Source organism: Erythrolamprus reginae, chromosome 4 (genome assembly GCF_031021105.1).
Source record: "Erythrolamprus reginae isolate rEryReg1 chromosome 4, rEryReg1.hap1, whole genome shotgun sequence".
In the NCBI taxonomy this organism is placed as follows: domain Eukaryota; kingdom Metazoa; phylum Chordata; class Lepidosauria; order Squamata; family Dipsadidae; genus Erythrolamprus; species Erythrolamprus reginae.
The window spans coordinates 19,185,608-19,205,534 of NC_091953.1; the positions used below are offsets into that span (position 1 = coordinate 19,185,608).

Here is a 19,927-nt window from a genome sequence, read left to right on the forward strand (position 1 = left end):
ATTTGTTTAGCAGAGTAATGGCGTTTGGAAAAACTGTTCTTGTGTCTATCTGTATTGGTGTGCAGTGCTCTGCAGCGACATTTTGAAGGTAGGAGTTGAAACAGTTTAAGTATTTATTTCTACTTCTTCCATTCAGGAGCCCATTCCTCAATCCCGCCCGCCTCCAACAACAGTCTCGGCAGGAATCTTGAGGTGAGAGGGACTGTCACAAAAAAAATCATCCACTGATTAATATATTTATTACTTTTTGGGGTTACTTCTTGTGCTGCTTAGTATTAATGCTATATTTTGTTATATGTTACGTGTCATATTTATTTATTGATTTGATTTTTATGCTAACATTATATGTAAATTCCCTCCTTCAAGACCAGCTTGCTTTTGTCTCTCATTTCAAAGTTAGACTCAGTTTGTATTTACACCTTTTTCGTTACTTTTAGAGCAGATAAACAGACAGGATGGGGGTGCATTTTGGCTTGCAACAAGTTGTACAAATGATGGAAGTAATAGAAATTATTTCTTGGAATAGCTTTCTCAGTATCAGCTCAGCAATTCGGACTGATTTGGTAGGAATTAAAGTTTTTGCCAGATTAAGAAAATTATGTATTTGAGTTTATAGTTGATCTCACATTCTGATTTCTTGCTGTAACCCAGAAATCCTCTAAGTTGCTAATTGTGGACAGGAGGCTGGGGACTGACTGGTGCTCTAGTCATGTCTTAGGTACAATGCCAACTGGGATGGTCCCGCTATCTGAGCTCTAGGCAGAAGGAAGAAGTGACAAACCATTTGTAAAATCTTACAAAGAGAACCACAAGATTTATTTGTTTGTTTATTTATTTATTTATTTATTTATTTATTTGATTTCTATGTTGCCCTTCTTGAGGCGACTTAGGGCGGTGTACAACGTTATAAATGCAACAATATATATAAAGAAATCTAAATTACTTTTAAAAAGAACTATGCAAAATTACTAAAAGTGTTAGAAAACTCCATTTACAGTCATATACATTCATCCAATTCAATCATTCATAATACCAATCAGAGACAATCTCATCACTTAGGGTCCCCATGCCCGCCAGCAGTGGTGGGTCTTCAGAGTTTTATGAAAGACCAGGAGGGAGTGGGTGGTACGCATCTCCGGAGAGAATTTGTTCCAGAAGGCCAGGGCCACCACAGAGAAGGCTCTTCCCCTAGGTCCCGCCAGCTGACATTTTCTGGCCGATGGGACCTGGAGAAGGTCGAATCTGTGGGACCTAACCAGCCACTGGGATGCATGAGGCAGAAGATGGCCCCAAAGGTAGTCTGGTCCTAAGCCACGTAGGTCTTTAGATTAAATCCAGGCACTTCCCTGGAATTAAGGTGATCGAAAGCCACAAAAGAAAAGATTTGAAAAGCATGATTTCATGATGGTGGTATTGCGGATAGTTTATAACTGATTTCTGGTTTCTAGGATACTACAATTTCTGAAGAGTTTTCTGTTTCAAGAATCAGAATGGTTTCTGTGGGTCTCTCTGCCAGAGCTGCCCTTCTCTTGACTATCTTCTGCTGCCCGTGGATTACTGACTCTCGAAAATTTTCTTCCGAGCTCAAAGTGCTAAATGGGGGAGTCTGGGGGTGAATGGGGTCCAGCTTCATTTTGTATGTCTGGCTGTGCTGTTGGCTTCGCCCTGAAGGTAAAGGTTTACTTTTCTGATGCGCCTTCAATTGTAAATATTCTCCTGAAATTCGTTCTTCAGCTTATTTTTAGAGAAAGGCAATCAAGAAGTAATTGCATTGAAGCATTACACTTGATTCGATAATGTATTGAGTCTAGAGTGGAATATTGGGTGGCAGATCTAATCTTGATCCAATTCATTGTCTAATATTTATGGGTTAATGTTTGAATTTCTGAGGATTGAAATCTGAAGGACAGCAAGTGGAGAAAGGCTGATCAAGGATCACTTTATCAAGGTCACATTTTCTTAGGTGGAGGAACATCAATCTTTAGGTGACAATACAGCTGTGAATGGAATCCGCTTGTACTGCAATGATGGAAGAGAAATTGAGTCTAAAGTTGGACCGTGAGTTACTGATTTTCTCATAGTATTTAATTTACTTGTCATGAAGACTGGGAGAGGAGATGACCTCTCTGAATGAGCTGCTGAAGCTGAGATATGGATGAGAGATTTTTGCATTCCTGAATTAATTTATTAATTAATTGGATTTATGTGCTGTCCCTCTCCGAGGACTCGGGGTGGTTTACAACATATAAAGAACAATGTACATCGAAATCCAATTAATTAAACTAAAAAAATCTAAAAACCTGAAAACCAATTAAAATGCACTGATATCCATTCAGTCAACAAACTTGCCATACATTCGTTGTCTAATGACCCCAAGCCTGATGGCATAGATGAGTCTTCAGAGTCTTATGAAAGGCAAGGAGGATGGGGGCATTACGAATCTCCGGGGGGAGCTGATTCCAGAGGGCCGAAGAATTAGGTTGATTATCAACTTTTGACCCAGAGTGATAGCAAAAAGTAGACTTTCACTTGATTCCTAGTCCAAGATTTTAGCCATTGTGTCTGAATCTCTTGGATTGATGACAAGTATTTAATTTAAACACTAAAAGATGCTTTTCTACCTTTGTCTTTTTTTGGCAGGTGGGGGAAGTGGACCGGAAATCAAATGTGCCGTAAAGGCTGCCTGGTTTCTTTTTCTCTGAAAGTGCAGAGTCATCAAGGAATTTTTGATGATACAGCAGTTAACAACATCCAGTTCAAGTGCAGTGATGATGCTGACCTGAGAGGCATTGGCAATAAAAAAGGTAAATTTGGCCCATGGAGTCGGAAATGCCCCTCAGAAGGTATATGTGGAATGACAACCAGGGTGGAAGATGCGCAGGGCCCTTTTGCTGATGACACAGCACTCAATGATGTGGTTTTTTACTGCTGTCAATAATTGATACATGTTTCCTCACCTATTAATATACTTTTGCTATGCGTTCTCAAAACTGTTAATTATAATTAAATATTAACTTGAGAATAATGTGTATCTTTGTGCATAATGCAGTAGTATAAAGTAGCCATTCCCCCAGGTGTTCAAAACAGTCCAGATTGGGAAGGCATAAGGGAGAGGGTAGAAACCTCAAGTATTGCAAGTGACTGACCATCTTTCCTCTCATCATTTTGACCTATGTCACAGCATCAAAGTACAATGCCATACTATTCTTGCTTGCATGCAAATAAAATTCTGTTGCACCTTCTGTATTTGGTGGGACTATGAATAAAATTTCTTCTGCATGATATTTGTTGGTTTTCAAGGACTTTGTCAAACTGATGGTCCCAATTGTTTTTGCTGCTGAACGCTTAACCCAAATAGACTTCACAGAAGACAACATTGGAAAGGCACTATGCGACCTTAAACCTTCTCTATCAATTGGGTTTGATGTTCTATGTGCATACTTCCTAAAGAAGCTCTCCACAACCATAGCTGAACCACTAATCTCACTACCAAAGCGATAGTCACAAGCTATGATCATCCCCATCTTCTAAGAGGAGGGCCCAGTCCATTTGAAAACTACAGCCCAATCTCACTATGCTGCATCACATGCAAAGTCATGGAATCAATCATAAACCAATCAATTACCCTCCATCTAGAAACTAACAACCTACTCACTAACACAGTTTGGTTTCAGAAAAAAATTATCTTGCAATCTGCAACTCCTTCACTGCAAAAACATATGCATTATACATCTTGATCATGGCAAATTAATAGATGCAATTTACATTGACTTCTGAAAAGCCTTTGACTCAGTGGTTCATGACAAACTACATCTAAAACTCAAATCCTATGTCATCTTAGGAACCCTCCAAACCTGGATAACTGTGTTCCTATCAAACAGACAAGTTGTCAAAATAGGGAGTGCCATATCTAATCCTGCTCTGCTTAAGAGCGGCATACCCCAAGGCAGCGTACTAGGACCGTCACTCTTCATACTCTATTTAAATGACCTTTGCGATCACATCACAAGCAACTGCATTCCCTTCACTGACAATGTAAAACTTTTCAAGACCACTGAAAACACAGCTACTCTCCAAAAAGACCTTGACTGTTCTGTCTGGCTCTCTGGTAGACTCCTCCCAAAAATTCACAGGTACAAATTTCAGACACACACACGGTTGAAAATTCAAAACAATGTTCTTTATAATGAAAATTCACTTAAACTAAGCCTTCGTTTGGTATAGCAAAGAGCACTCGTCTCCAAACAAACTGCTAATTTTTACAAGTCCCTTATCAGTTCTGTGATATTTATCTTGCAGCTGTGAGGCAATTCACAGTCCTTCTTCTTTCACAAAGTGAAACACACTTTGCTCTGGTGTAGTTTCAAAACAGGGAAAAATCAGCACACAAAAGGTCAAAGTCAGTAAAGCAGTCATGAAACACAAAGATCAGATAATCCTCCACAATGGCCAAACCTTCAGGCTGCTATTTATAGCAGCCTCACTAATTACCACAGCCCCACCCAACCACAGGTGGCATCATTTTCTTTGATAATAATCTCTCAGTTGTTGTTGCCTATGCATCGCTCTCCGCATGCGTGGCTGTATCATTAACTCTTGTTCTGAATCCAAGGAGGAGCTAGATAATTGATCTCCTTCTGAGCTGTCTGCCACACTCTCCTCCTCCCTGTCACTCATGTCTTTTGGTCAGAGGAGCCTTCATCAGCAGATTCCACCAGGGGCAAAACAGGCCTGCAGCATGTGGATGTCTCCCCCACATTCACAGTCCTTGGGGCAGGAGCTGGGCCAGAGCTAACCACAACAATATCTAAATAATATCAGTAGTAATACTGTATTTAAAATATATTGACCCAGACAATATACTGTTCACCAAGCATTTATGGGTGTTAAAGAAAAAAACAATTTAAAAATTATTCTAAAATGTAATAAAATAATAATGGCCTGGATTGATTATAAGAAAGTATTTGACTCTGTTCCACACAGTTCGATTCAGAAATGCTTAGACATTTTTGAATGCTGAAATTCTAACTTACAATAGATACTATAAATACCACACACAGACTACCTCCCACTCTCCTAGAGAGAGATTCCCTGGTGATGGGATTCAACATGAGTCCAAAAGCATGGAAGACAAATCCTCTGTCCCAATGACCAACCCAGATTGGGTCCTTCAACTTCATCCTGGAACATGTATATTTATTTGTTTGTTTGTTTTGACAAGTATGTATTGATGGTATACAAAGATATAATAATATTTATATACATAATACTAGGAAAAGAAAAACATTAGGACAAGGAAGAAGGCACTCTACTATACTTTTGTATGTCCCTTACTAACTCCCTTAGGAATCGGGAGAGGTCAAAAGTGGATAGTCTAAGAGTAAAGTTTTGAGGGTTAAGTGATGATACTACAAAGTCTGGCAGTGAGTTCCATGTATCGGTTACCAAGTCGTATTTCCTGCAGTCGAGTTTAGAGCTGTTTACTTTAAGTTTGTATCTGTGGTGTGTTCGTGTGTTGTTGTGCTGAAGATGAAGTAGCTGTTGACAGGAAGGATGTTGTAGCATATGATTTTATGGGCTATGCTTTGGTCATATTTAAGGTGATATAGTTCTAAACTATATAAACCTAGGATTGTAAGGCTAGTTGTGTAGGGTATTTGGTTGTGAGTGGAGGAGTGGCAGGCTCTTCTAGTAAAGTGTCTCTGGACATTTTCTAGAGTGTTTATGTCAGAAATGCGGTGTGGGTTCCAGACAGATGAGCTGTATTCAAGGATTGGTCTGGCAAAAGTTATTAGTGTGATATTAGCGGAGCAGAAGCTATGTAGTATTAGGTTAACAATAATTGAAGCCTTCTTTGGCGATATTGTTGCAGTGGGCTTTGGCATTCAGGTCATTTGATATGAGTATTCCAAGGTTTTTTATGGAGTGAGGGTTGTCTGTAAGGTCTTGTTTATTCAGCTTGTATTTGGTGTTTTGGTTCTTTTTGCCAATGTGTATTACAGAGCATTTTTTGGTTGAGATTAGGAGTTGCCAGATGTTTGGCCATTCATGCACAAAGTCAAGGTCTTTTTGGAGAATAGCTGTGTTTTTAGTGGTCTTGAAAAGTTTTACATTGTCAGTGAAGGGAATGCAGTTGCTTGTGATGTGATCGCAAAGGTCATTTAAATAGAGTAAGAAGAGTGTTGGTCCTAGTACGCTGTCTTGGGGTATGCTGCTCTTAAGCAGAACAGGATTAGATATGGCACTCCCTATTTTGACAACGTGTCTGTTTGATAGGAACACAGTTATCCAGATATGGAGGGATCCTAAGATGACATAGGATTTGAGTTTTAGAAGTAGTTTGTCATGAACCACTGAGTCAAAGGCTTTTCAGAAGTCAATGTAAATTGCATCTATTAATTTGCCATGATCAAGATGTGTAATGCATATGTTTTTGCAGTGAAGGAGTTGCAGATTGCAAGATAATTTTTTTCTGAAACCAAACTGTGTGTTAGTGAGTAGGTTGTTAGATTCTAGATGGAGGGTAATTGGTTGGTTTATGATTGATTCCATGACTTTGCATGTGATGCAGCATAGTGAGATTGGTCTGTAGTTTTCAACTAGACTGGGCTCTCCTCTAAAAGATGGGGATTATCATAGCTTGTGACCATCACTTTGGTAGTGAGATTAGTGATTCAGCTATGGCTGTGGAGAGCTTCTTTTGGAAGTATGCACATAGACCATCAGACCCAATAGAGAGAGAAGGCTTAAGGTCGCATAGTACCTTTCCAATGTTGTCTTCTGTGAAGTCTATTTGGGTTAAGCATTCAGCAGCAAAAATAATTGGGAAGATCAGGTTGACAAAGTCCTTGAAAACCGACAGATATCGTGCAGAAGAAATTTTATTCATAGTCCCACCAAATACAGAAAGTGCAACAGAATTTTATTTGCATGCAAGCAAGAATAGTATGGCATTGTACTTTGATGCTGTGACTTAGATCAAAATGATGAGAGGGAAGATGGTCAGTCACTTGCAATACTTGAGGTTTCTGCTACCTCCCTTATGCCTTCCCAATATGGACTGTTTTGAACACCTGGGGGAATGGTTGCTTTATACTACTGCATTGTGCACAAATAAACACGTTATTCTCAAGTTAATATTTAATTATAATTAACAGTTTTGAGAACACATAGCAAAAGTATATTAACAGGTTAGGAAACATGTATCAATTATTGACAGCAGTAAAAAACCATATCATTGAGTGCTGTGTCATCACGAAAAGGGCCCTGTGCATTTTCCACCCTTGTTTTCATTCCACATATACCAGCTGAGGGGCAGCTCTGACTCCATGGGCCAAATCTACCATTTTTATTGGCAATGTTTCTCAGGACAACACCATCACTGCACTTGAACTGGATGTTGTTAGCTGCTGTATCATCAAAAATTCCTTGATAGCTCTGCACTCTCATAGAAAAAGAAACCAGGCAGCCTTTACGGCACATTTTATTTCCGGTCCACTCCCCCCACCTGCCAAAAAAAGACAAAGGTAGAAAAGCATCTTTTAGTGTTCAAATTAAATACTTGTCATCAATCCAAGAGATTCAGACACAATGGCTAAAATCTTGGGCTAGGAATCAAGTGAAAGTCTACTTTTTCCTATCACTCTGGGTCAAAAGTTGATAATCAACCTAATTCTTTGATGCTGTTGTAAAGTAAAAATTAAGGGAAAGGGTCCTTGGTCATCTGGCACAAACCCCTAGGAAAAATGGGGTAAAGAATCCTTTCCCTGACCTCATTGCCAAGACTTCTCCTAATCCATGTCAGTTTCATAATCCAGTATGTATGTATTGTATGTATGTATGTATGTATGTATGTATGTATGTATGTATGTGATGGATTGATGGATGGGTGGATGGATGATATGTACGTACGTACATACTTATTTATTTGTTGATTGATTGATTGGTTGATACCCATTCAATCAAGACTTTTCAGAGGGAGTTAATCCATTTTAAGTAGTATAAAGGCTCTTCGCTAACTTTTAATTGCTTGTTATTAGTAACTCAAACATCCATAAGGAGGAGGACATAAAAACAAACAAATGCAGAGGGTTTTTTTCTATTTTACGTTTTACATCTGGACACTCAATATAGAATATCATTGTTGGGAGGTCTTCTAGTTATAAGGAAGGTAAATAGGATCCTGAACTGCACAATGGAAGAAGTATGTGGTAGAATAAACTCCACAAGACGTCTTGTTGGAGCAAATGCATGCTAGGGTAGAATTACCTAGATACACTTACTATGGCCCACAAACTATTAGTTACACCATTGCACATGATTCCAGAGGTTCGGCCCTCTGGAATCAGCTCCCCCCAGAGATTCGTAATGCCCCCATCCTCCTTGCCTTTCATAAGACTCTGAAGACTCATCTATGTCATCAGGCTTGGGGTCATTAGACAACGAATGTATGGCAAGTTTGTTGACTGAATGGATATGAGTGCATTTTAAGTGGTTTTCAGGGTTTTAGATTTTTTTAGTTTAATTAATTGGATTTCAATGTACATTGTTCTTTATATGTTGTAAGCCACCCCAAGTCCTCAGAGAGGGACAGCACATAAATCTAATTAATTAATTAATTCAGGAATGCAAAATCCATATCTCAACATCAGCAGCTCATTCAGAGAGGTCATCTCCTCTCCCAGTCTTCATGACAAGGAAATTAAATATAATGAGAAAATCAGTAACTCACGGTCCAACTTTAGACTCAATTTCTCTGCCATCTTTGCAGTACAAGCGGATTCCATTCACAGCCGTATTGTCATGTAGAACATAATGTTTCTCCACCTAAGAAATTGTGATCTTGATAAAGTGCTAGATCAGCCTTTCTCCACTTGCTGTCCTTCAGATTTCAATCCTCAGAAATTCAAACATTAACCCATAAATATTAGACAATGAATTGGATCAAGATTAAATCTGCCACCCAATATTTCACTCTAGACTCAATACATTATCGAATCAATTGTAAAGCTTTGATGCAATAACTTCTTGATTGCCTTTCTCGAAAAATAAGCTGAAGAACGAATTTTAAGAGAATATTTACAATTGAAGGCGCATCAGAAAAGTAAACCTTTACCTTCAGGGCGAAGCCAACAGCACAGCCAGACATACAAAATGAAGCTGGACCCCATTCACCCCAGTCTCCCCCATTTGGCACTTTGAGCTCGGAAGAATATTTTCGAGAGTCAGTAATCCACGGGTAGCAGAAGATAGTCAAGAGAAGGGCAGCTCTGGCAGAGAGACCCACAGAAACCATTCTGATTCTTGAAACAGAAAACTCTTCAGAAATTGTAGTGTCCTAGAAACCAGAAATCAGTTATAAACTATCCGCAAAACCATCATCATGAAATCATGCTTTTCAAATCTTTTCTTTTGTGGCTTTCCATCACCCTTAATTCCAGGGAAGTGCCTGGAATTAATCTAAAGACATACATGGCTTAGGACCAGACTATCTTTGGGGCCATCTTTTGCCTCATGCATCCCAGTGGCTGGTTAGGTCCCACAGAGTTGACCTTCTCCACGTCCCGTCGGCCAGACAATGTCAGGTGGTGGGACCTAGGGGAAGAGCCTTCGCTGTGGTGGCCCTGGCCCTATGGAACAAATTCTCTCTGGAGATACGTACCAACAACTCCCTCCTGGTCTTTCACAAAGGTCTGAAGACCCACGTCTGCCTTGATGAGATTTTCTTCATTGATATTATGAATGATTGAATTGGATGAATGTATATGCCTGTAAATGGAGTTTTCTAACACTTTTAGTAATTTTGTATAGTTCTTTTTTTAAAGTAATTTAGATTTCTTTATATATATTGTTGCATTTATAATGTTGTACACCGCCCTGAGTCGCCTCGACAAGGCCAGCATAGAAATCAAATAAATAAATAAATAAATAAATAAATAAATAAATAAATAAATAAATAAATAAATAAATAAATAAATAAAATCTTGCTGTTTTCATGGTAAGATTTTACAAATGGTTTGTCACTTCTTCCTTCTGCCTAGAGCTGAGATAGCGGGACAATCCTAGTTGGCTTTGTACCTAAGACATGACTAGAGCACCAGTCAGTCCCCAGCCTCCTGTCCACAATGAGCAACTTAGAGGATTTGTGGGTTACAGCAAGAAATCAGAATGTGAGATCAACTATAAACTCAAATACATAATTTTCTTAATCTGGCAGAAACTTTAATTCCTACCAAATCAGTCCGAATTGCCGAGCTGATACTGAGAAAGCTATGCCAAGAAACAATTTGTATTATTTCCATCATTTGTACAACTTGTTGCAAGCCAAAATGCACCCCATCCTTTCTGTTTATCTGCTCTAAAAGTAACAAAATGGTGTAAATACAAACTAAGTCTAACTTTGAAATGAGAGACAAAAGAAAGCTGGTCTTGAAGGAGGGAATTTACATATAACGTTAGCATAAATATCAAATCAATAAATAAATATGACATGTAACATATAACAAAATATAGCATTAATACTAAGCAGCACAAGAAGTAACCCCAAAAAGTAATGGATATATTAATCAGTGGATGATTTTGCGACAGTCCCTCTCACCTCAAGATTCCTGCCGAGACTGTTGTTGGAGGCGGGCGGGATTGAGGAATGGGCTCCTGAATGGAAGGAGTAGAAATAAATACATAAAATGTTTCAACTACTACCCTCAAAATGTCGCTGCAGAGCACTGGACACCAATACAGATAGACACAAGAACAGTTTTTCCCAAACGCCATTACTCTGCTAAACAAATAATTCGCTCAACACTGTCAAACTATTTACTAAGTCTGTACTACTACTACTAGTTTTTTCTCATCATTCCTATCACCTATTTCCACCCACTTATGACTGTAAGAGTGTAACCTGTTGCTCGTATCCTTAAGATTTTTACTAATATTGATTGTTTCCTTATTCCTTATTTGACCCCTATGACAATCATTAAGTGTTGTACCTCAGGATTCTTGACAAATTCCTTGTATGTGCAATCCCACTTGGCCAATAAAGAATTCTATTCTATTCTATTCTATTCTATTCTATTAAGAAGAGTCCTCCACTCCTCTGCTCACAACAGCATACCTTATTCCATCAGACTTGAAATTTTGGGCTTAGAAAACCTAGAGCTACGTCGGCTTCGATCTGATCTAAATGTAGTTCATAAAATCATCTACCATAATGTCCTACTGATGAATGAATACTTCAGCTTCAGCTGCAACAACACATGTACATAAAACAGATTCAAACTCAATGTACTGTAAACCACTCGAAACTCGACTGCAGAAAATACGACTTCAGCAACAGATTGATCAATGCATGGAACGCACTCCCTGACTCTGTGGTTTCTTCCCCAAACCCCAAAAACTTTAACCTTGGACTGTCGACAGTCAACCTCACCCCATTCCTAAGAGGTCTGTAAGGGGCACACATAATATGGATTGTTTCCTCATTGCTTATTTGACCCCTATGACAATCATTAAGTGTTGTACCTCATGATTCTTGACAAATGTGTCTTTTTCTTTTATGTACACTGAGAGAATCTGCACCAAAGGCAAATTACTTGTGTGCCAAATCACCCTCGGCCAATAAAGAATTCTATTCTACTCTACTCTACTCTACTCTACTCTACTCTACTCTACTCTACTCTACTCTATTCTAATTTGCCCAGCCTCTTGTATTGAGGAAATCCTGCTTTCGGACACAATGAAAATGCCTAGAAATTCTAGGACAGTTTGCCTTCTGATTCATGGGCTGTATTGAGATAACTTTGTACATTAGGAAAGGTTGCCAAGCCAGCCAATTTGCAAAGGGTGTCCATTAGATATTTTCAACATTCAAAATTGGCACATGCACCATAAGATTGGGTTTTTTAAAAATCCTTTCTTACTCTGTAGCTTTTCTATGTCACACTCTATAGACTCGTTAGCCTTCTCTTTTTGTCTTTGCTTTAATTTCTCAGTCTCTCCCTCATTCTGAAATGCGAAAGGCATCTCTCACTTTTACATTCACACTAATACTTAGAGCAAGAACAAAACCACTAAAACCACCCATATTTCTCTGCAGTGATACTTACCGTCTTCCTGCACTTAATCTTCCTACAGCCAGAATGGGCAAGAATTTAAATGGAACAACTGTTTGTAGGCAGGGCAAAAGTAGGGGCAGAACCTTCTGTATCATTCACTGGGTGGAGCCATGAAAATTTTAAAACAGGTGATTCTGGATGCTATCTGAAAATAAATCTAATTTGTTTGCATTTTATTTTAGTCCACTGAATGTTTAGGTGATTATTAGCCTAATGTTTCATGATGTTTATTAAAGATGCTGAACTATAAAAACTGTAAAAGCCACAGTGAACATCAGGAAGGATACACATTAATGATACAGATTATGTGTGATTATTAGAAATCTATAAGTTGATTGAATGTAATAACGATGATTAATTCTAGTAGCATTATTTGTACTAGAATGTATGACACCCAGGTGCATTGATGGGCTGCCAAATGTTTTACTGCCACATTGGGCGTGGCTTATTTTCTGGGTGTGGCTTGACGGTCATGTGACCGGGTTGGAGTGGCTTGACAGTCATAATAATAATAATAATAATTTATTAGATTTATATGCCACCCCTCTCCGAAGACTCGGGGCGGCTCACAACAATGATAAAAACAATATTATAGTGGCACAAATCTAATAATAAAAGAAATAACTAAAACCCTATCATATTAAAACCAGACAACACATACATACCAAACATAAATTATAAGGAGTCTCAAATCCCCCATGCCCGGCGATATAGGTGGGTCTTGAGTAGTTTACGGAAGAATCATGTGACCAGGGTGGCTTAAAGGTCATATGACTGGTTGGCTTACTGACCAAGATAAGTTTTCAAATAGGTGCTTGTACTCTATTTCAATGGATTAAGTCACATTATTTGAATAGCCATAAAAAGGACAAATGATAGACAGCATAAAATGATTAAAGTGTCTATGGGAAACTATTTAATTATTTCCCATAGATAGTCTGGTCCTAAGCCATGTAGGGCTTTATAGGTGATACCCAACACCTTGAATTATGATAAGAGACCAATTTGTAGCCAGTGCAGTGCATGGACTGTTGCTGTTATGTGGGTGTACACCCATGACAGCTCGTGTGGCTGCCTTCTGCATCCTGTGGTCTAGTCGTGTGTGATGGAATTCACATTTTGCTAGTTTGACATACAGATTGGTTATCAAAAGTTTTTCTAGTACCTGGCAGACTAGGGGTCTCAGTGTAGATGAGAATATCGTTCAGGTAGACTAGGACCCAGCCAAGGGCAGCCATTTGGTGCCCTACTGGAATGCTCTGGTGGGGAGTGGGTTCTGCCCCAACCTTCTTAAAGAGAAGCGAGCAGTTTAAGAAGGTGGGGGCAGCTCAGCTCTGCTCAGCATCCCACTAGAAGGTTTCAGATCCCCTTCCCATTCTTCCTACTCCTGTTGTTGGCGGCAGCCAAGGTGGCAAAATCCATGATCCTTGTTGCTGGAAGAAGTGGCAGCGGTGGCATCATCTCCCCGCCTGCCTCGCATCAGGTGTTCAAATTAACCATCCACCCACATTGTGCCCACCTTCGATCAGTGTTGCCCTGGGAAGGGTAGTGGAGCAAAATTCCTTCATGGAGCTTTTCCTACATGGAAATTGACCCAGTGTGACTTTTGCATGCCATTCGATTCCCGGGCAACTTTCCCAACCTGAGTTCCTCCACCATTGTATCCTTCGGCACCAACTGGAGTGATTGGGAGTGGGAGGTAGCGTATTATGGTGATTCTCCTCCTATCTCTTTGGTCGGTCACAGTCGGTGTTGGCAGGAGATCAAAGGTTGGCCCATAGGTCCCTCCTTTGTGAGGTTCCTCAGAAGTCAGTCCTCTACCCCCTGCTGTTTAATATCTTCATGAAACTGCTGGGTCAGATCATCCAATAACACAGATGAGTTACCATCAGTATGCTGATGACATTCAGCTGTACATCTCCACCCTGTGTCAACTCAGTAAAGCAGTGGAAGAGATGTGCCAGTGTCTAGAGGCTGTTAGGGTTTGGATGGGTGTTAACAGACTCAAGCTCAACCCCAAGAAGATGGAGTGGCTGTGGGTTTTGCCTCCAAAAGACAACCCCATCTATCCATCCATTACCCTGTGGGGGGAGCTTTTGACCCCCTCAGAGAGGGGTCGCAACTTGGGCATCCTCCTCGATCCCTAGCTGAGCTTAGAACACCACCTGTCAGCTTGGCAAAGGGGAAGATTCAACAATGTGCATCACAATATGTCTATGTCTAATATTTCTCCAGAAGTGTTAACCAAGAAATTCTACTGACTGTACATTTACTGTCTTTAAGTTTTGAAATTGATTATTTAAGTGAATCTAGAACAAATGCTCAGGCTAATTGCTCAAAATATGCTTTTCAAACTGATTGCTGAAACTAATTGCGGAAATGATTTCTCATAAAATTAACTGTCAGAACAAATTGCTGAACTATATCACGGTGAAATAATAATCTCATGAAAACTTTTTCTAATCAGTTGTAGATACCATCTTGTATCCTCTTAAAGAATGAAACCCACAAGACTTCCCTCTTTTCTGCATTCAGCCCTTCAAACACTTGGGGGCAATTATTGTCCCATAATTTCCTATTTTCTAGGCTGAATTATACTTCCTCATAGGTTTAGTCCTTTCATATCTGTTTCCCTGAAGTCACTTAACATCTTAATTGCTTTCTTCTGTACATTCAGTTCATCCATGTTCTTCCAAAGCTGCAGTGCCCAGAACGGAATGTAATATTCAGTGAAGGGCTACCAAAATGTTTATTACCACACTGTGGGCATGGCTTATGCAGGATGCCCTGCACTTCTTTCAACATCTTTCTGTGCAAAATGAGTGCTCTAGGGTGAACTCCCTTTTCGCTACCCCACTGTGCCCCCCCCTGTCTGGGCAGCAACCCACCCCTTTCTTGAAGTGGCCAGACCATGCCAGAGGGATTATGACTTCTGGTGTGGGCCCAGTTCAAGGTCTTTCAATTGTTATGCAATAATTGTATTGATCTATGGTCTCTACTAGCTTCACTAAAACCTCAGATCATTTTTGCCCAGCATACTTTCATTCCTCTAACACTATACTTCTCCATAGTGGTTCCCTCCCTCTGGAACATTACCACCATGGAGAAAAGATTGGCCCTCACCTTGATACTCTTTCAAAAGGCCCTGGATAGATGGTTTGCTAGAGCCCTTGTGGAACAACTGAGTGAAATCTATCCCGTCAAGGGGATTGCTTGATATGGAGCTGGATAGGGAAGGACTTATTCAATTTTGTCATTGGGGTTTTTTTATTCTATAAGCTGCCTGGAGATATTTTGAGTGACTTGGGCAGTCCTATAAATTTTCTTAATAGATTTTCCTACAGAATTATTTATCAGGTTTCCCTGTTCAAATTCATCTTGCGCCTTTCTACACATTGCTGCTGTTTGTCCTAATCTTCCTTGAACCTGGATTTAATCCTCAGAGAAGTTTGCTGTTTGATAATCCGATTGTATATGGTCTTGCCCTTGCTGTTCACAAACATGTTGAGCAGTACTGGATCCAGGATCTCACTTGCATGTGTAGTAAGATGGCAGTCAATAAATTTATAAATGCTATTATGGAAAATTGTATTTTGTATATATATATATATATATAATAGAACACACAATTACCATGTGTGCACAAACGCTAGAAGTTGAAAGAATATGATTATGCATATCTAAATAATATTAGTAGTAATACTGTATTTAAAATATATTGACCCAGACAATATACTGTTCACCAAGTATTTATGGGTGTTAAAGAAAAAAACAATTTAAAAACTATTTTAAAATTTAATAAAATAGTAATGGCATGGATTGATTATAAGAAAGCATTTGACTCTGTTCCACACAGTTCGATTCAGAAATGCTTAGAAATTTTTGAATGCTGAACTTCTAACTTACAAAAGATACTATAAATACACAGACTACCTCCCCCTCTGCTAGAGAGAAGTTCCCTGATGATGGGACAGAAGGCGCTCTACTATACTTTTGCATGTCCCTTACTAACTCCCTTAGGAATCGGGAGAGGTCAAAAGTGGATAATCTAAGAGTAAAGTTTTGGGGGTTAAATGATGATACTAGACAGTGTGGCAGTGAGTTCCATGTATCGATTACCAAGTCGTATTTCCTGCAGTCGAGTTTAGAGCTGTTTACTTTAAGTTTGTATCTGTGGTGTGCTCGTGTGTTGTTGTGTTGAAGATGAAGTAGCCATTGACAGGAAGGATGTTGTAGCCTATGATTTTATGGGCTATGCTTAGCTCATATTTAAGGAGATATAGTTCTAAACTTTCTAAACCTAGGATTGTAAGTCTAGTTGTGTAGGGTAGTCGGTTGAGTGGAAGAGTTGAAGACTCTTCTAGTAAAGTATCTCTGGACATTTTCTAGAGTGTTTATGTCAGAAATGCGGTGTGGGTTCCAGACAGATGAGCTGTATTCAAGGATTGGTCTGGCAAAAGTTAATAGTGTGAGATTACCGGAGCAGAAGCTATGTAGTATTAGGTTAACAATAATTGAAGCCTTTTTTGGAAATATTGTTGCAGTGGGCTTTGGCATTTAGGTCATTTGATATGAGTAATCCAAGGTTTTTTATGGAGTGAATGTTGTCTGTAAGGTCTTGTTTATTCAGCTTGTATTTGGTGCTTTGATTCTTTTTGCCAATGTGTAGTACAGAGCATTTTTGGGTTGAGATTTTTGGAGAGTAGCTGTGTTTTCAGTGGTCTTGAAAAGTTTTACATTGTCAGTGAAGAGAATGCAGTTGCTTGTGATGTGATCACAAAGGTCATTTAAATAGAGTATGAAGAGTGTTGATCCTAGTACGCTGCCTTGGGGTATGCCGCTCTTAAGCAGAGCAGGATTAGATATGGCACTCCCTATTTTGACAACGTGTCTGTTTGATAGGAACACAGTTATCCAGCTATGGAGGGATCCTAAGATGACATAGGATTTGAGTTTTAGAAGTAGTTTGTCATGAACCACTGAGTCAAAGGCTTTACAGAAGTCAATGTAAATTGCATCTATTAATTTGCCATGATCAACATGTGTAATGCATACGTTTTTGCAGTGAAGGAGTTGCAGATTGCAAGATAATTTTTTTCTGAAACCAAACTGTGTGTTAATGAGTAGGTTGTTAGTTTCTAGATGGAGGGTAATTGGTTGGTTTATGATTGATTCCATGACTTTGCATGTGATGCAGCATAGTGAGATTGGTCTGTAGTTTTCAACTAGATGGGCTCTCCTCTTAAAAGATGGGGATGATCATAGCTTGTGACCATCACTTTGGTAGTGAGATTAGTGGTTCAACTATGGTTGTGGAGAGCTTCTTTAGGAAGTATGCACAGAGACCATCAGACCCAATTGATAGAGAAGGTTTAAGGTCGCATAGTGCCTTTCCAATGTTGTCTTCTGTGAAGTCTATTTGGGTTAAGCGTTCAGCAGCAAAAACAATTGGGACCATCAGTTTGACAAAGTCCTTGAAAACCAACAAATATCATGCAGAAGAAATTTTATTCATAGTCCCACCAAATACAGAAGGTGCAACAGAATTTTATTTGCATGCAAACAAGAATAGTATGGCATTGCACTTTGATGCTGTGACTTAGATCAAAATTATGAGAGGGAAGATGGTCAGTCACTTGCAATACTTGAGGTTTCTGCTACCTCCTTTATGCCTTCCCAATCTGGACTGTTTTGAACACCTGGGGGAATGGTTACTTTATACTACTGCATTATGCACAAATATACACATTATTCTCAAGTTAATATTTAATTATAATTAACAGTTTTGAGAACGCATAGCAAAAGTATATTAATAGGTGAGGAAACATGTATCAATTATAGACAGCAGTAAAAAACCACATCATTGAGTGCTGTGTCATCAGCAAAAGGGCCCTGCGCATCTTCCACCCTTGTTCTCATTCCACATATACCTTCTGGGAGGCAGCTCCGACTCCATGGGCCAAATTTACCATTTTCATTGGCAATGCCTCTCAGGTCAGCATCATCACTGCACTTGAACTGGATGTTGTTAACTGATGTATCATCAAAAATTCCTTGATGACTCTGCACTTTCAGAGAAAAAGAAACCAGGCAGCCTTTATGGCACATTTGCTTTGCGGTCCACTTCCCCCACCTGCCAAAAAAAGACAAAGGTAGAAAAGCATCTTTTAGTGTTTAAATTAAATACTTGTCATCAATCCAAGAGATTCAGACACAATGGCTAAAATCTTGGACTAGGAATCAAGTGAATGTCTACTTTTTGCTATCACTCTGGGTCAAAAGTTGATAATCAACCTAATTCTTCGGCCCTCTGGAATCAGCTCCCCCCGGAGATTCGTAATGCCCCCATCCTCCTTGACTTTCATAAGACTCTGAAGACTCATCTATGCCATCAGGCTTGGGGTCATTAGACAACGAATGTATGGCAAGTTTGTTGCATTTTAATTGGTTTTCAGGTTTTTAGATTTTTTTAGTTTAATTAATTGGATTTCGATGTACATTGTTCTTTATATGTTGTAAACCACCCCGAGTCCTCGGAGAGGGACGGCACATAAATCCAATTAATTAATTAATTAATTAATTAATTAATTAATTCAGGAATGCAAAAATCTCTCATCCATATCTCAGCATCAGCAGCTCATTCAGAGAGGTCATCTCCTCTCCCAGTCTTCATGACAAGGAAATTAAATACTATGAGAAAATCAGTAACTCACGGTCCAACTTTAGATTCAATTTCTATGACATCTTTGCAGTACAAGCGGATTCCATTCACAGCTGTATTGTCACCTGAAGGTTGATGTTTCTCCACCTAAGAAAATGTGACCTTGATAAAGTGATCCTTGATCAGCCTTTCTCCACTTGCTGTCCTTCAGATTTCAATCCTCAGAAATTCCAACATTAACCCATAAATATTAGACAATGAATTGGATCAAGATTAAATCTGCCACCCAATATTCCACTCTAGACTCAATACATTATCGAATCAAGTGTAATGCTGCAATGCAATAACTTCTTGATTGCCTTTCTCGAAAAATAAGCTGAAGAACGAATTTTAAGAGAATATTTACAATTGAAGGCGCATCAGAAAAGTAAACCTTTACCTTCTGGGCGAAGCCAACAGCACAGCCAGAAGTACAAAATGAAGCTGGACCCCATTCACCCTGGATTCCCCCGTTTGGCACTTTGAGCTCGGAAGAATATGTTCGAGAGTCAGTAATCCACGGGCAGCAGAAGATAGTCAAGAGAAGGGCAGCTCTGGCAGAGAGACCCACAGAAACCATTCTGATTCTTGAAACAGAAAACTCTTCAGAAATTGTAGTATCCTAGAACCAGAAATCAGTTATAAACTATCCGCAATACCACCATCATGAAATCATGCTTTTCAAATCTTTTCTTTTGTGGCTTTCCATCACCCTTAATTCCAGGGAAGTGCCTGGATTTAATCTAAAGACCTACATGGCTTAGGACCAGACTACCTTTGGGGCCATCTTCTGCCTCATGCATCCCAGTGGCTGGTTAGGTCCCACAGAGTCAACCTTCTCCAGGTCCTGTCGACCAGACAATGTCAGCTGGAGGGACTTAGGGGAAGAGTTTTCTAACACTTTTAGTAATTTTGTATAGTTCTTTTTTTAAAGTAATTTAGATTTCTTTATATATATTGTTGCATTTATAACGTTGTACACCGCTCTGAGTCGCCTCGAGAAGGGCAGAATAGAAATCAAATGAACAAATAAATAAACAAACAAATAAATATTGCGGTTCTCTTGGTAAGATTTTACAAATGGTTTGTCACTTCTTCCTTCTGCCTAGAGCTG

The 19,927-nt window shown here is 39.3% G+C and overlaps 2 protein-coding genes and 1 pseudogene across 2 annotated transcripts; 1 reads left to right on the forward strand and 2 right to left on the reverse strand.

Moving 5' to 3' along the window:
* The first annotated feature begins 149 nt into the window (after nt 1-149).
* LOC139167103 (vitelline membrane outer layer protein 1-like) lies at nt 150-2,938 on the forward strand (annotated as a pseudogene).
* Nucleotides 2,939-7,089: 4,151 nt separating this feature from the next.
* Nucleotides 7,090-9,735, reverse strand: LOC139167229 (vitelline membrane outer layer protein 1-like). The gene is made up of 4 exons (XM_070751676.1): nt 9,662-9,735; nt 9,116-9,337; nt 8,732-8,826; nt 7,090-7,507 (listed from the first exon to the last, which is right to left on the reverse strand). Exons 2-4 carry the CDS (start codon nt 9,293-9,295, stop codon nt 7,210-7,212), a joined length of 573 nt encoding a protein of 190 aa, XP_070607777.1. The 5' UTR covers nt 9,296-9,337; nt 9,662-9,735; the 3' UTR covers nt 7,090-7,209.
* An 8,213-nt stretch (nt 9,736-17,948) lies between these two features.
* Nucleotides 17,949-19,393, reverse strand: LOC139167104 (vitelline membrane outer layer protein 1-like). Its single transcript, XM_070751530.1, has 3 exons — nt 19,214-19,393; nt 18,827-18,921; nt 17,949-18,246 (listed from the first exon to the last, which is right to left on the reverse strand). The coding sequence occupies exons 1-3, from the start codon at nt 19,391-19,393 to the stop codon at nt 17,949-17,951; spliced, it is 573 nt and encodes a 190-aa protein (XP_070607631.1).
* Between the last annotated feature and the right edge of the window lie 534 nt (nt 19,394-19,927).